Raw genomic sequence first — 10149 nt, forward strand, 5'->3', positions numbered from 1 at the left:
CACGGGTTTGATCCCTGGTGGAGGAAACTAAGATCCTGCATGCTGCGCAGCATGGACAAAATAAATAAATAAATAAAAAAGCTGACAGATACTGCGCCATCACAAAAGCTGGGACACACCACAATATTGTCGCTTGAGTGCCAGCCAGACCTCTGCGTTGACTGCACTCGCTGGCAGCCTCCCTAAGCCGCAGCGCTCTGGGAAAGCTCCAGACTTGGCTTTTGTCCCTGGTAATGCTGAGCTGACACCGACGGGGGCCACCATAGGGCAGAAGCAGCCGCTCCCTGAACCTGTCACAGCCCCCAAGACGACTCTCTTGGGAGGGGTCCACCATCCTCCTTGTCGGGAGGCCCCAGTGTCCTGTCACTTCTCCAGTGACCAGCAAGCAGGGGAGGCTGCCTGCCTCTCTTGGAACACAGTGGGGGCCTGCAGGCAACTCCACTGGAGCAGAAGGCATCCCTCCCCCTCTCTACTGACTCACACAATGCCGGCTGGGGCTTCCACCCACTTGATGGTTCACGTGAACCCTGGGATGTGAAATGGAGCCCCCTCCCTTAAGATCCTCTAACTAAACAAACACACATTCCGCCGGCGTCTGCCTGCTGACCCTCTGCTTCTCCTTGACTGACCACAGAGGAGGACGAGCACCAGGCTGCACCTCCGGAAAGGTCTCTCATCGCAGACTATTCTGAGGAAGACCTTAGGCCCAGCCACTGCCAGAACCAAAACCATCCTGGAAACCGGGTCTGTGTAACGACAGGTGTGAACACAGCAGCACACATGCAGCTGTGATAAATCTGGCAGGGGGCGGGGGCGGGGGGTGTGAACCTCCCTTGCAGACAGTCGTCAGGTTCCTCAAGGTCAGAGTAAAGATGCTAAAATCCTGGCAAACAATGGTCTAGAAATTACTAGGTTTGACACTCTGACAACCATTAGCTCTTAGAAGTCACAGTCCAGACAACCAACATTCAAGTGAGCAGGACACACGGGGACCACAGGGTGGCAGGGACTCACTGCTGGACCCCCAGGCATAGAGCCCTCCATCCACCTGGTGGGATTTCTCAGCCCAGGGTCAGGGCCCCAGAAGCGGGAGGGGGGCCAGGGATGCCTGCTGAGGGGTTGGAGGAAACAGGTTTCTCCCCAACATGCCTCCTGGCCCAGGCTGGGCCTGATCCAGGCACCAGATTTCACTTCGAAGTTTCACCACAGGTGCCCTGCTGGACCAACCTCAGCCCCCAACCGAGCACAGTGAGAAATCTCCTCCAACCGAAATATATCCTTCCTGCATCACCTTCGGTCAATCAGACACATTTTGTGCATGGAGAAATTTTATTTATTTTTCTATGCCACTGCCACCACTGAGGTGAAGAAACATCAAGAAGTGAGAGAAACTGAAAAAGGGTAATAATTAAAGTGGTAAGAAAAAAGTCACAGTCCCCTCTCCCTTTCCACAAAAGAACAAACTCTGAAGGCATCAGTTCTGCTTCTGAATTCCACTGAGGGGCCCTGAGCTGTAAACAGAAACAAAAAGCAGACGAGCGGCAAACACACAACCTGTTGGACCCACCTCATGAGACACTGTCCCCTCTAACAACCAGCATCCTCTAAGCCCGGAGCCAGAACTAGTAGGGCTACCAAATGGCTTCTTCCCTGAAATGCAATTTGATAGTTATTTTCAACCTCTCTCTACCATTAACCAAACCTCACAGGGTGACAAGAACAGCAGTTAAACTGTACCTGAGTCATGTAGCAGCAGGTCCTCAGGCCACACCTGTCCTTATCTGGAAGCTCTCAGCTATTCTCTTACTGATCAAAGCCAAGAAAAAGTGTTCTTTCAAGAAACAGTTGTACCTATTTATTTTCACAATATATTACAAAGGTTTCCTGGCAAACAGCTCCAATTAATGTTGAATTACGATTTTTTAAAAAATATTTATTTTTTGGCTGCATCGGGTCTTCGTTGCTACACACGGGCTTTCTCTAGCTGTGGCAAGCAGGGGGCTACTCCTCATTGTGATGCGCAGGCTTCTCTCTGCATTAGTTCTCTTGCTGTGGAGCACACGCTCTAGGCGCACGGGCTTCAGTAGTTGTGGCACACGGGCTTAGTTGCTCCGCAGCATGTGGGCTCTTCCCGGACCAGGGAATGAACCCGTGTCCCCTGCTCTGGCAGGCGGATTCTTAACCACTGCACCACTGGGGAAGTCCCTTGAATTAGGATTGAAACAAGGGAAATATAGTCTCACACATCACTGAAACTACTGAAAGTTTATTCAAATTTTTATGCAAAGGGATTTGTTAGCATCAATGCCATTCATGAACATTTCTCACCACTGCAGGACGGAAGGAAACCACTTGTTTAGAGCTGGTTTCTACATGCTGATGAATGACAACTCACAAGCTTTAGAAATCAGCAGTCTACTGGCTGCTAACAGATGCAGCTCCCTTGACTCCTAACCAACCAGGGACACTGAGGCAAGCAGTATGGTCACTCCCAGAGCTGCAGCAGGTCCAGCAGCAACACAGAAAGGCAAGGGAATGTGCTGGGTTTGGGACTGGTCATCAGGGGGTGCTCCTAGGATGACGCCTTCACGTCCAGACCCCAGTATGACTCACCAGGAAGCGCTGGACACCAGTCATCCCCAGAGAGGAGACGGGCAGCAGGTGGGAAGGCGCCCTCGGTAGTGGCGCCTCGCACTCCGCACTCCGGCCGCCTCCTTCCTCTACCTTCGGGGCAGCTGGAGGTTGGACACAGCCCACCCTCCATTGGTCCCTTGGTTCACATACAATTTCTAGCGCAGTTTTATCCAGCTATTGAAGTCTAACTTTAGGGTGATAAAACCTTTCTTCTGAGATGTCACATACTTTACAAGGCTTGGACAGTTGGTCTGAAGCTACTCCAGGGAGTGAAGAAATGGGAAGAATCCTCAAGGAAGAGGCTGAGGAGCAACGAGAGGCTGGCCACAGGCGTTTGGTTAGGAGCTGGTGACCCAAACGGGGGCCTCCCTCCAGAGCTCATTTGATGAGATTCCGCATGATGCTGAGGGAGGACCCTCTGTACCCGGATCCGAAGTGATTCCAGTGGTTCAAGTAGTGGAAGAGCTGATACAGCTTAAGGCGCTTTTCGAAGCCTGGGACCTTGGGGATTTTGCTGTGGTAGGTGGAGTAGAAGGAGCCACTGAAGCCCCCAAACATGCCAGCTATCGCCAGCTCATACTCTGAGTGGCCATAGAAGGAAGCTGGGTCAAAAATGATGGGCCCAGAGGAATCCTCTGCTACGTTTCCTGCCCAGAGGTCTCCATGGAGCAGGGCTGGGATGATGTCCAGATCACGGAACAGGTCAGGGATCTTTAACTGCGGGGGAAATGCAGCTTCAGCAAAGTGACCGATGCACACAGGAGGGACGCAGAGGCTTTTCTAAGTGTGGCCCCCAGTGCCTGAGCAGGGCCTAATCAATGCACAGGTGCACAGATACACCCACTTCCCATCCAGGTACAGGCGGCTGCACTGGCCACAGCGCCTTTCCATCAGGCCTGCAGGGCATGATGGGTACAGGCCAGGGGACAACACTCACCTGCAGAGCAGCCCAGAGCTCACGGGCCTCCCTGTCCCCAGAGCCCTGCTCCACCAAGTCCATCTGAGGCTGAATGCGCTGCCGGGTGTAGAACGTGACCCAGTCCCTCTGCCAGTCGTTCACCTGTGTGGGTGACAGCAGGGCTCAGAGGAAAGCACCAGAGCCACAGTGGAGAGGGCTGGTCCCCAGAGGCGCCACTGTAGTGACTGGTATAAAGGGGTGGAGCTGACTGGGCAGCCTGGGGTCTGGAGGATGTGCTGGGACTAGCAGGTTCCTGGATAACCTCCCACAACATCTCAAGATCTGAACAATGTGGACTGTGCCCCGTGGGTTGCTCAGTGCTCCCCTCTCAAGAAGCCACCTGCTTTTGCACCAAGGGCGCAGCCGCCGTCTTACCCACTCGGCCCTGAAATCCCCAGGGCAGCCAACCACAAGATCATAAAACTCGAAGTTACAGTCCCTTTTCATTATGCTACTTTTGACAGTTTCCTACTTAAGATAAAACACTATTAAACTTTCTAATTTTCACCCACCTTGAAATCCAGCATCCTAACTCACTGGTCCTTCTCTGCTCCTCTGAGCTTACCTAGCATGTGAGGCAGATACTCCTCATACCAATCACTTAAAATTAGCAAAAAAAAAAAAAGGAGGAAAGACCTTTCACCAAATTTCACCAAAAGAGAGAGGGTGTGCTTTCCGCAGCTGTTTCTGAATGGCTGGCCTGACTGGGAAATGCAGGCAAAACGCAGGTGTCACTCACCTGTGGGAGGTACCCGCAGCACGTCACCACGTCAAACCCAAACTGGTCCACAAAGGGCCGCTCCACCTGCCCACCTCCTTTCCCTTGCGAACAAAAGGAAATGAGAGCGATGACAGTCCCCTTGCTCCCTCAGGGCCCACTTTGGGAGCTCAGCGAAGCTCTGAGGCCTGACCTCAGCGTGCCCTTCTCCACCTCATGTCCTCATCCAGAGACAAACAAGGGACCTGGGCTCCAACCACCCTCAGGACCCAGTACCAAAGCCTGTCCCATCAGAGTCAACAATCCAGGACACCCACTCCTTACCAAGAGAGGCACCAGAGGATGCTCAGAGGCGTGACAACACTGTGTCCAAAGGAGGGAAAACCCACCCCATGACCCACCAGGAAAGGATGGCTTTCAGTGGCCAGTTCAGCATTTGCCACTTGTGGAAGATAAACTGCTCTACTTGTAAATGATTTCATCTTCTGCAGCTCCCTAAACTCAAAGCAAATCCTGAAGGACTGAACTACGTGTGGGTGGGGGGGACGAGGCTGTGTGTCTAACACTGCAGGTTCTTGGTCGTCTGTTCCTGGCGGGTCTGCTCCTCTGCCTAGCACAGTAACCACACGGGCCACACCTGGATTATTAAATGGTACAGAATGAAAACCCTGGAAGACGCCCTCAGTGCTATCACCACAGTAAGCCCTAAAAAGGTTAGACCTGAGGGTTATCATTCTGAGCCTCATGTGTGATTGTTCCTAGAAGAAAAGGCACAGTATGGTAAGCCAGAGAAACTCTCATAGGCTTTCTTCCAGGGAAGGAGAGGTCAAAGGAACCATGATATGATGGGGTTTCAAGTTCAGGAAATATTTCCTGTCTTTCAAGTGCATTTTTGAGACAATACACTAATTGTATTCACTGTGTTCACTGCACCCCAAACATGCAGCCTTGGGGTTTACATTCCTTTCCTGTGGCAGCAACACAGGTCTGACCATACACAGCGGCAGCACAACTCCGCCCACGCACCCACACTGGCCAGATGTCTTCCTCTGGGGAGTGAGGAGGGGTCCCCGCAGCCCACAGCCATACCCACTGTGCCAGCCTCCTTCTGGAGAGTCTCTCCAAGCCTCTTGTTGTCTAGGTGCAGATCTGCCAGCTGGGATCCAAGCTTTGCAGCATGACTGTGAAACCAAAAGGCAGCCACTAAGCTCATGGCACACATGGGGACCCACCTGCATCTGAAAGGTCTCAAGCCACACGAAACAGGTGAGACAGTGAGGATAGAGTCTGTTCTGCTGCAGCAAGGGGGAGATGCAGGGCCTCATCTGAGCCTGCAGCCAGGTCCTCTGGCAGCATCTCACCTTGAACTTCCTCTCCTGTTTGCCTCTGGCTCACAGAGTACATGCTGCTCATTCTGCAGAATCCAGGATGTGTGGGGTCATGGGTTCCTTCTATCACATCCCGCAAAATTATACCCCCAAATACAAGCTTCCCACTCAGAGGAAGAACAAAGCCACCCAGAGGTGAAGGTGCCAGAATGTACCTGCTCAGATACCGCATGTCCAAGTGCTCCATCACCAGCATGCTGCCGCCTCCTGGGGCATCGAGGACCTTGATGGGTTTGGGCACCTTCACTGTGCCTGTCTTTAGGATGGCAGTTAAACTTGCCATCTCGCCTTCAAACATCCTTCTGGCCTGTCAGTGAAATAATGGGGAAGGGGAAAAGGAGGCAGAGCAAAGTTCTGTGTAGACATGTTTTCTCCAGCAATATAACCAAGGCTCCCTGACTGCAGAGTCAATAGAATGGACAGCTTTTCCACTTTTCAGTAGAGCAGACTATAAGTTCTGAAGCTGTGTGGGAGTTAGAGGGGTTGTACCTTCTAGTTTTATACACGGTTATGCTGTCGTTGATCCCAGTGTCTCCACAGGGAGGAACGTGTGTCTGGTGCAGAGCGGGACCGTGTACATGCTCAAGCTCACACAGTACCTCAACCACAATCCCGTCCCACTGGGCCCTCAGGCACAGGTGGCCCCCACCTGCACGTGCCAGGAAGCGGGCATCACTTCTCACCTGAATGGACCACCAAGTCCTATGGCATCTCCTACCCAGCCCTGGAAACCACCTCATCTCTACCACCTTTCCCATTTCTAGTCCAAAAGTCCTGCTTTTGGAAGGCAAATCCCACCCTGGAACACGCCCTAAGCTGTCACCCGCACTTCCCACATGACAGCCCCACAGGGTCTGGCCCTGCCCATTCTCCCCCCCTCATCTGGGCCCCTACCCAGGCTCCACCCCCACACTTACAGGTGTGCACACCCCCCCCTTGTGCTCCAGGATTACAGCCCTCTCTCAGCTCCTCAGAGATCCCCGGCTTCCTCCAGCCTGGAAGCCTCCACACACCATGTCACCTCTGCCTGGAACATCATCCCTCCCCCTTCTTCTGCCAAGTCGGCCCCTTCCCTGTCATGCTTCAGATTTCAACTTAATACCAGTTTTGATTTCTCAGAGAAATCTTCCCTAACTTAACAGGCTAGGTAATTCCTCCCCTTTAAAGTATTTTTTTTTTAAGTAAAATTTCTATAGACATATATGAAGAAAACTGCACAACTCAGAAGCATCCAACTCTAATTCTCCCAAAGTCAGCACATCCACGTGACGGCTGCCCAGCACGCCTCTCCTCCCAGCCGCTGCCGCCCCACCCGCACATTTGTCTGTCTGCTTTGTCATCTACACAGAGGCAGACGATCAGGCCTCTTCACGCCACACTGCATTTGTTCTGCTGGTGCATCAACAGTCAGAGTTCTTTCTCTCTGCTGTGTAGAGCGTGCTGTGTGAATGTTCTAAAACACGCTCGTCCAGTCTACTGATGAAGGACGCTGGGCTTCGAGTTTGGGGTCACTCCAAACAGGGCTGCCATGGACATTCTTCCACTTCTACTTCTCATAGTTACTCACTCTGTGACCTTGGTTGCCTCATGAGTAAAATGGGGTTAATAACAGTACCAATTTCATAGGCTTACTGCCATGATTAACTGAGTTAGCAGCTAACAGTTACACAGTCCATCCTAAACACTTCACAAACATTATTATACTACCTTGGAGAGGCAGAGTTGCTGAGGAGGAAAATAAGAACTGTGCCCTAAGGAGAATTTTTCAGAGCATCCTCTGAGGATGAAGGAACACAGCTGGGCCCTGGCTGTACTTTGTACTAGAGCAGTAGTTGTGTAGCATAAAGTAAGGGATAGAATTTGGGGGGGGGGGGGGGGCTGTGTCACGTGGCATGCAGAACTTCCCTGCCCAGGGATCAAACCCACGCCCCCTGTTGGAAGCGCGGAGTCTTAACCACTGGACCACCAGCGGAGCCCACATTTTCTAAATTAAAAAAAAAATGTAGGGAGAGGTGAAGAGGATCTGTGAACCCAGCTAGAGACAAAGCTCCCCCACAGAAATGTCTACTGCCACATGGTCCTAAGTGTCTAACCCTAAAAACACGGCTCCTCCAGGGTGAGACCAGCACAGAGCAAGCACCGGCTGGGGTGCAGGGCTACAAAACATCCAGAACTTGAGTGAGGCGCATGAGAGGAAGCCAATTACTCAGGCACGCAAAGGACAGATAAGCATAATCTAGAGGAAAAACTTAGACCAGGTCATTCCAGCAGAGTGAGAAGGGGAACAGAAGAGCAGCCACGCAGTCTTCTCTCAGAAGTCCCAAAGAAGACATTTTCACCTCCTAAAAAGCAAAGCATAAAGAGAGTCCTATATTCCACACAATCAGCAAATGTTTCTGCTATGGCCAGTACATCTGCATAACTTGCACAGTATATTCCCAAGCAAACTAGAGACTTGTTTGAAACTATCTACCAAAGAATTAGAAGGAACTTATGTGAAGATTAGCAAAAAGACATTGGACTCTGATGACAACAAAAAGCAAGAACTGGAAGAACTAGCAGCCGAAGAACAATGTTTTAAAAAGCACTGCTGAGGAACTTCCCTGGTGGTTCAGTGGTTAAGACTCAGCCCTTCCAATGCAGTGGGCAAGGGTTTGATCCCTGGTTGGGGAACTAAGATCCCACATGCCATGTGGTGTGGCCAAAAATTAAAAATAATAATAAAATAAAAATAAGAAGCACTGCTGAGTGGTTCCATTTTAATCATCAGAAAGTATTTCCTTCCCTGTAAACCACACCCACACCAAGTTTTGAATTATTACAAATACTAACGAAAGTGGAAATACAGATATGAACAGGACAGAGCCACATAGAGAAAAACAACCCAGAGAAGGCCTGTGGGTGGAAAGTAGGAAAGGACACCTCTACTCTGTTAGTGCTGCCTGGGGGAAACCAATGTAAAAGAGCAACTTCAAGGACCATTAGTTGCCAAATTCCCATAGAAGAGATATACAGGAGGACACACATCCAACCTCTGTAGAACAGAGTTGAAGGTTGGTCTTGAGAGAACAGCATCCATCCAGAAAGAGATCAGCCCACACCATGGAAGGTGAGATTCTGCAAGTATGATTTCCAAGGGGAGGATAAAAGCGCCAAGGGTATGTAAAACACAGGACTTGGTACTGGAGTCAGCACCTTTAGCCCTACTTGAAACAAGGCATGGACCAGTCCTCCTTGCCTGCTGGAACCATCCTGGGCCTCCCAGCTAACACTACTGGCATGACCCACCCAAAAGGGGCAAAGAAGTGACGTCGACACCCCGGAGTAAGTCAACTTCAGCAGGGTGGCTCACCTATTTCATACAGGAACCCTTGAGAAAATGTTCAGATACAAACAGAATGGAGGGGTGGCCCCCGAAAATTCAAAAGTGGAAACCTAATCCCCAACGCGATGGTGTTAGGAGGCTGGGCCTTGGGAAGCAACCAGGCCGAAGAGGTGGAGCCCTCATGAGGGCATTAGAGCCCCTATAAGAGGCCCCTGTAAGAGACCCCCGAGAGCTCTCCTGCCCCTGCCATATCAGAACACAAGGAGAAGTGGCCTCCCCACCAGGGAAAAAAGCCTCATCACGATCTTGGATATCCGGCCTCCAGACCCCGAAAAATAACATGTTCGTGTTTAAAGCCGCCCGACCCTTTCTGTACCGTTACAGAAAGGGTTCTGACCTCTGCAAATTCAAATAAACCCCAGGACAAGAGGCTTCTACTACCTGTCCTTGTTGAAAACTCGCCAATGGACTTTCTCAAGACAGCGGCCACCTGAACCTCGGGAAAACCACCCACAGCGTCCACGCGGCCGCGGGGCACGCGCCAGAGGGGCCTGGAGCCGCGCCGGCCTCCCTGGCGTTCGAGAGGCCGCAGGGCTGAGCCGCGGTCCCCCCCAAAACGCCAAGTCGGCCTAACGAAGAGACGGGGCCCCGAGCGCGTCCGCGGCCCCGAGCTCGGAGGGCCCCGCCCGCCCGCGGACCCGGACCCCGGCCCCGCCCCCGCCCGCAGCGACCCTGACCTCCGCCTTGGGGTTCACTTTCACAAACACGCGTCCTCTGTCCGTGTCGTAGCTCTGGCCCTGGCTAATGCACCCACCCCCCGAGTGACCCGCGGCCTTGACGGAGCCGCAGCCCAGCTCCCGCTTCAGCAGCGGCTCCATGTTCCCCGCGCACCGCCTGCGGACCCGCCTCAGGCCGCACGCAGACGCAGCGACGCCGTGGAGATACACGGGGATTGGGTTTGGGGCGGGAGGGCGGGACTCGGCCGTGGGAGCGCGGGGGGATTGGGGGAGGGACCAGAGGGGCGGGACCTGGCCTCGGGAGCGCGGGGGGATTGGGGGACGGACCAGAGGGGGCGGGACATGGCCCCGGGAGCGGGCGGGGATTGAGGGGAGGGGGAGGCCCTGAG

The 10149-nt window shown here is 52.7% G+C and overlaps 1 protein-coding gene across 1 annotated transcript; it reads right to left on the reverse strand.

Annotated features, from left to right (window-relative positions):
• Window positions 1-1875: 1875 nt before the first annotated feature.
• FN3KRP (fructosamine 3 kinase related protein) lies at window positions 1876-9917 on the reverse strand. Its single transcript, XM_057716690.1, has 6 exons — window positions 9761-9917; window positions 5854-6005; window positions 5400-5491; window positions 4332-4414; window positions 3572-3694; window positions 1876-3351 (listed from the first exon to the last, which is right to left on the reverse strand). The coding sequence occupies exons 1-6, from the start codon at window positions 9899-9901 to the stop codon at window positions 3013-3015; spliced, it is 930 nt and encodes a 309-aa protein (XP_057572673.1). The 5' UTR covers window positions 9902-9917; the 3' UTR covers window positions 1876-3012.
• Window positions 9918-10149: the final 232 nt, after the last annotated feature.

Source organism: Hippopotamus amphibius, chromosome 17, assembly GCF_030028045.1.
Source record: "Hippopotamus amphibius kiboko isolate mHipAmp2 chromosome 17, mHipAmp2.hap2, whole genome shotgun sequence".
Lineage (NCBI taxonomy): Eukaryota > Metazoa > Chordata > Mammalia > Artiodactyla > Hippopotamidae > Hippopotamus > Hippopotamus amphibius.

Excerpts from the sequence above, each read along its gene's own strand:
- FN3KRP (XM_057716690.1), bottom strand. The coding sequence starts at position 9,901 with ATGGAGCCGCTGCTGAAGCGGGAGCTGGGCTGCGGCTCCGTCAAGGCC. Across the intron at positions 6,006-9,760 it reads AAGTGAACCCCAAGGCGGAG|GCCAGAAGGATGTTTGAAGG; the intron begins GTCAGGGTCGCT and ends TTTCACTGACAG. Across the intron at positions 4,415-5,399 it reads GAAGGAGGCTGGCACAGTGG|GGAAAGGAGGTGGGCAGGTG; the intron begins GTATGGCTGTGG and ends TTTGTTCGCAAG.